This window comes from Berghia stephanieae, unplaced genomic scaffold (assembly GCF_034508935.2).
Source record: "Berghia stephanieae isolate SIO BIC M18660-M18661 unplaced genomic scaffold, UCSD_Bste_1.3 scaffold4786, whole genome shotgun sequence".
NCBI classification, from domain to species: domain Eukaryota; kingdom Metazoa; phylum Mollusca; class Gastropoda; order Nudibranchia; family Aeolidiidae; genus Berghia; species Berghia stephanieae.
Genome location: NW_027626162.1, coordinates 1 through 6,348, shown reverse-complemented (window position 1 = coordinate 6,348; position 6,348 = coordinate 1). Strand labels below are relative to the sequence as shown.

The 6,348-nt window shown below is 40.6% G+C and overlaps 2 protein-coding genes and 1 pseudogene across 2 annotated transcripts; 2 read left to right on the top strand and 1 right to left on the bottom strand.

The window, feature by feature from the left end:
- Positions 1–2,134: 2,134 nt before the first annotated feature.
- LOC144961904 (histone H3-like) lies at positions 2,135–2,773 on the top strand (the record flags this gene model as incomplete). The annotated part of the gene is made up of 1 exon (XM_078894936.1): positions 2,135–2,773. A coding segment is annotated over one exon (434 nt), but the record flags the coding sequence as incomplete, so codon positions are not given.
- A 524-nt stretch (positions 2,774–3,297) lies between these two features.
- Positions 3,298–5,116, top strand: LOC144961903 (histone H4-like). The gene is made up of 2 exons (XM_078894935.1): positions 3,298–3,316; positions 4,505–5,116. The coding sequence occupies exons 1-2, from the start codon at positions 3,298–3,300 to the stop codon at positions 4,690–4,692; spliced, it is 207 nt and encodes a 68-aa protein (XP_078751061.1). The 3' UTR covers positions 4,693–5,116.
- Positions 5,117–5,953: 837 nt separating this feature from the next.
- LOC144961902 (histone H2B, gonadal pseudogene) lies at positions 5,954–6,341 on the bottom strand (annotated as a pseudogene).
- Between the last annotated feature and the right edge of the window lie 7 nt (positions 6,342–6,348).

Below are 6,348 nucleotides of genomic sequence, written 5' to 3'. Positions count from 1 at the left end.
GGGAGAATACTTTCGCATTTTTCCTTTTTTTTTTGTCGATTGAGAGCGCGGACTGCAGAAATAAAAAGTCCGCAGTGGGAGAATACTTTCGCATTTTTCCTTTTTTTTTTTCGCTTCAGAGCGCGGACTGCAGAAATAAAAAGTCCGCAGTGGGAGAATACTTTCGCATTTTTCCTTTTTTTTTTTCGATTGAGAGCGCGGACTGCAGAAATAAAAAGTCCGCAGTGGGAGAATACTTTCGCATTTTTCCTTTTTTTTTTGTCGATTCAGAGCGCGGACTGCAGAAATAAAAGTCCGCAGTGGGAGAATACTTTCGCATTTTTCCTTTTTTTTTTTCGCTTCAGAGCGCGGACTGCAGAAATAAAAAGTCCGCAGTGGAGAATACTTTCGCATATTTTCTAATTCTTTTCCAATTCGAGCTGAAGCTTTGCAAACCCAATAAACAGCACTACTGCTTTGCGCTCAGACAAACCAAAGAATAGATACACATGCGAGTAAACAAATAAATCAATCAATAATTGAATGAATGAATGAATGAATGAATGAATGAATTTGAATTGCTATACCTAATCTCACGACCACCAGCTCATTCTGATAAATCTGAATCTTTTCATTCAAATATTTGTTTATTTATTTATTTATTTATTTATTTATTTATTTATTTATTTATTTATTTTCAAATTTATTACCAAATAACCAAGGGATTACCTCCTAAAGTAAATGCTAACAACTTGCCTTTCCAAAGTGATCGGGTAACAAAATAAACCGGTAAGCCGATTGGCCCGGGCTCTCGGTAATTGACCAATCAGAACGCTGAGATAACAGGTATATAAGACGAACGGGCCCTCTATTACGAATCAGTCACTTTCGAGTAACGAAAATCTAAAATGGCACGTACCAAACAAACCGCACGTAGGGTAGAGTCGGGGAAATTCGCCGTCGGGGAAATTCGCCACTTCTCACACCCCTCTCTTTAAATGCAAATAACCCATCTTACCTATTATTGGACGAGTCCAAGTGTCACATCATCACTTTGATGCTCTTTTCATCTATTGTTTTTAATCTACAAATCAGCATTTAGTACATTAATATCATGACACAATCGTGTCATTTAACGTCATAGCGTGTCTGTCGTTTTGTGCGCCTGATTCGTCCGAAATCCAACACCCGCCATTCCAAATTCCTACTTTCACTCGTTGTCATTTTAAGCGTTTTTTCAGCTTAGATCCTTACTCTACAACCTGTTATTTTGATATTGTATGATTTAAACATTAGTTTTGATGTTCCCATCATTTGCAATAGTTAAAAATATTCTTTTATTTTTTAATTGAGGGTCCCAATGATATCACTGCTTTCGGGGAAATTCGCCACTAGTATCGGGGAAATTCGCCGTTCTAATTGGGGACATTTGTCGCTCTGTTTTGTCGAAATATTATTAATTAAATGTTTAAAGGGGGCCTTGATGATATTTTGACCGATAATTATTTAATAGATTGGTGATGCAGTGTCTAGGTAGCGTTCATAGTGCATAAAATTTACATAATGAGGATAGTAATGATTATTAGTAATTTAACTGGACGTAATGAACTTTTTACTATAATGAAGCAGTTTTTTTTATATATTTGTAGAATAAATGGTGAAAACTTCAAAGAAAACCCAAAATGGAAGCAAAAGATAAAGAGAAAAATAGGATAGGATGGTTCAGCAAAACACAAGAAAAGATATTTTGTCATGTTTTCGCCTTCTATCATAGTATCATATCGTCATTTATAAAACTTGCCGTTGGTCATTGAATATTTTTAGTTTTTTGCCATTGTAAATAAATAAAATATAGTAATTACTACAAATTAAATCAAATATAAACATGAGAAAACAAAATAATATCTAAAAAGTACAAAAAATTCACGATAAAAATGTGTTAAAATCGAGCGGCGAAATTCCCCGACAGTGGTGGCGAATTTCCCCGAACTATGGCGAATTTCCCCGACGAGCATAACAACTTTTAAATGCGAAAATAAAGTATTACGAATTGAAATACTGGAACAAGTTTAATAAAATCTCATCACTGATTGGCTGATTGTCTTAATGACCAGTTTCTATTTTAAGAAAATTGACATCTTGAGACTGAAATAAGCGAAAGAAGTGGAGCGACCGCAGGGTGGCGAAGTTCCCCGACTCTACCCTAAATCCACCGGAGGAAAGGCTCCTCGTAAGCAGCTGGCCACCAAGGCTGCCAGGAAGTCTGCCCCAGCCACCGGCGGTGTCAAGAAACCCCACAGATACAGGCCTGGAACTGTTGCCTTGAGAGAGATCAGACGTTACCAGAAGAGCACTGAGCTCCTCATCCGCAAACTCCCCTTCCAGCGTTTGGTGAGAGAAATTGCCCAGGACTTCAAGACTGACCTGCGCTTCCAGAGCTCTGCCGTTATGGCCCTGCAGGAAGCCAGTGAAGCTTACTTGGTTGGTCTGTTTGAGGATACCAATCTGTGTGCCATCCACGCCAAGCGAGTCACCATCATGCCCAAGGACATCCAGCTCGCTCGCAGAATCCGTGGAGAGAGGGCTTAAATCTCTTTTCCCCTTCCTCCTTCCCCAAACCGGTCCTTTTCAGGACCACTACACATTATCTCGATTGACTGACTCTCTGTTTACGCACTCCCTCATCCCCTACCCTCTTCAGATGTACTTTAATTTTTAAATGTGATAATCACGAGTTACGACTGGAAACTTTTCCACATGGTCACGCAACTTGAGAATTCCTTTTAGCATTTGTGTAGTGCTCAAAGCGCTTACAAGAGGACCCTTTGCTTGTGAAGCTAGTGCTCTACCAACTGATCCCCGATATATGCACACGTTTTGTTTATAATCTATCAAATGGGATGACCAAGGCTTTCTAGAGTTTTTTTTTTTAATGAACTCTGGGCCTATACTCTAAATCGAGCAACTTAATTTGTTCAGCTCATCAGCATTACCTTGAAACACTCATTGACATGCCGGTAATTTAATATGAGATAAACTGTGTTTCCATTGCCATCGATTTACACACTGGTTGTAAAAATATTGGATGGGAAAGTAGAAGACGTGTACAGTTATAGAGACATAGGATATAGCAAAAAGGCAAACAATTATATATTTTAAAAATTCCGTCACCCAGAAATAGCATGCAGTAATGCGATGCTTGCAGAAATCCGGCGAGCAGGGAAGCGATGACTTTTTAACTTAATGAACGTGATGAGGAGAGTCAGAGAGGTGGGAGAAACATGAGCAGAAGAAGAAAGAAATAAAGAAGACATCAGAATGGTTCATACAAGGGTGAGTGGGAAACAAAGAAGAAAGAGAGAGAGAGAGAGAGAGAGAGAGAGAGAGAGAGAGAGAGAGAGAGAGAGAGAAAGACAGAGAGAAAGAGAGAGAGTGAGAGAGAGAGAGAGAGAGAAGACAGAGAGAAAGATAGAGAGTGAGAGAGAGAGAGAGAGAGAAGGAGAGACAGAGAGAGAGCTCACCATCGTGGTAAATTGAGCTTTATATAACGCAATATCCACTAAATGTGCTCAATGCGCTTTACAAGGGGTCCCTGGTCAACAGCAACATTTAACATGTAGGACGGGACATGACGCCTGTTAGGCGATATTACAATTTTTCGGACAAAGACAACGCTATTAACGGCCAGGTACTCATTTTACACCTGAGTACGGTGAGAGAATGTGAGTAAAGAGCCTTTTCCAAGGATTCAACTATGCGCCGAGAGCGAGGCTCGAACCCAGGACCTTCCGATCTGAAAGCGAGTGTCATACCACTAGACCACATAGCCCCTGCCTTTGCGTGGCAACAAGTTTCTGGAAAAATCTTGAGAGAATCTGGGATTTAACTTTTCATTTTATTTTTATTCTTTTATCTCAGTATCTTTTAAAACAAGAATAGTTTGTTTGTTTGTTTGTTTTTAAATCGAAAACAAACAACAACAAAAACAAAACAAAAAACAAACAAACAAATGTAAAACAAAACAAACAAACAAAACAAAACAAACAAATAAAAGCAAAAACAAAACAAAACAAAACAAAAAACGATTAGTAATTAGGAATTCGACGATTAGATCAGGTCCAGTGTTTCACGAGTCAACGTGTCATCTGATTGGAGAATTCGACAAATCATAGCACCCTTCCGACCAATAAAAAGAACGCCGTTCTATAGACCAATCAGGTGTCTCAGTGTCAACCATGATAGCTCTTAACCCTTTATAACCCGTGCGCGCTTGTCTTTCGAGCAGTCTACCTAACTGAATATCAAATGAAATAATCTGGACGTTGGAAAGGGAAAAGGATTGGGCAAAGGTGGCAGCAAGCGTCATCTAAAGTCTTCGTGACAACATCCAAGGATCACCAAGCCGCCATTGTCGTCTCGCTCGTAGAAAAAACATCTTCACATTTCTTTTTCATTCTTAAAATCCAACCGTGGTGTAGTGGTTTAGCACTCCACTTAGTAGTCAGTAGGTAAATAATTACCCCAGGTGGTGTGAAACGTATCTCCGGACTCATCTACGAAGAGACCAGAGGCGTACTCAAAGTTTTCCTTGAGAACGTGATCAGAGATGCTGTCACCTACACTGAGCATGCCAAGAGGAAGACCGTCACTGCTATGGACGTTGTCTACGCCTTGAAACGCCAGGGACGTACTCTGTACGGATTCGGTGGATAGATCTCTCCTCATCTAGCCCTGCACCCCATCCACCCAAACGGCCCTTTTCAGGGCCACCCTCACAATTTCCCGGTTGACTACCGACTGATTACAAACGCATCACAATCTTATCTTTCTTCAATATGACACGTGTTTTGAAGCAATTCTGTACTGAATGGATATTTTGATTTACGGAACAAATACTTTAATCTGAGCAGTAGGGTAAAATCGGGTGATTTCGCCGTTTTTTCACTCCTGGTCTGCCGTGAGAGGCTAATTTGCCAATTGGGCAACACAACCACTGACAATAAGTTTACCTGGTCAATTTAATTATATTTTCATGAAGTGTTTACGTAGGGCTATGTTGTATTTTATTCACAAGAGTCCTTTTAAAACTGCCACTGTTGTCGGGTAACTTCGCCGCGAGATGTTGTACTTAGTTTTTCTCGCTACAAGGCAATATAAGGAACAATTTCCATTTCCATTTAACACATATTTTCGGCACTTGTATCGAGTGCGATGATGTATGTATAGGGCCTTCGCGGGGACACATTACAATGCCGGTCACAAGATCATAATCATAATAGTAATAGCCTGCTGCCCATCCATACCCGAGACGACTGGTTTCTGGTTTTTATACCCACTTAACATATTTATTATTTACTTTTCTTTAACTTAGATTTCAGTGCTAACGCACAGCTTCTATTACACACAAAAAAATCGTCTTTGGAATAATTATTGTATGATTGTGATGATAGTGATGTGCGGCGAATTTACCCGAAACTATAGACTTTTGAAAAAAAAATGTATTAACATCTTTAGAAATATTTTTCTGATGATAATATACACTGATAATGAAAATAAAATGGACGTGGAAACCACATTGATTTTGTGACCAGAGCCTTCACATTCGAATTGCACAATGTTAGTGAAGGGATGCCGTTGCAGTCAAAGATCAAAGAGTCAAGGGTGTTACAGCATGTCTCGCCATACTTTCATGCATTGCTATTGCCTTGGGATCCCTTGTAAAGCGCTTTGAGCACGCTTAGCGGGTATTGCGCTATATAAAAGCTTGCTGTAACGTGACACGAAAACTAACTCGTCGTCTCTACCTATTCATTCTAAAACGAAGCCACGCATAAGTCTGTACACAAAGAATTTCGTAAAGTAGGAAATGAAAAAAGCAATACAGGGGGTGATGCGTTGAAAACCGGGTAGTCAAACGGGAATAAGTGTGGGGCCCTGAAAAGGGCCGGTGTGAAGGGGAGGGGCATCGAGCAATTTACTTGCTGGTGGTGTATTTGGTGACAGCCTTGGTGCCTTCACTGACAGCGTGCTTGGCAAGTTCACCGGGAGCAAGAGACGGACAGCGGTCTGGATCTCTCGGGAGGTGATGGTGCTCCTCTTGTTGTAGTGAGCCAGGCGGCTGGCTTCGGCGGAGATGCGCTCGAAGATGTCATTCACAAAAGAGTTCATGATTGACATGGCCTTAGAAGAGATACCAGTGTCGGGGTGGACCTGTTTTCAACACCTTGTAGATGTAGATGCTGTAACTTTCCTTCCTCCTGCGCTTCCTCTTCTTGTCGCCGGTGCGAACGGCCTTTGCCTTGCCGGCTTTTTTGGCGCCTTTGGCAGAAACTCCTCCTTTGGGTGGCATTTTTTCCGATTTGATTTTCT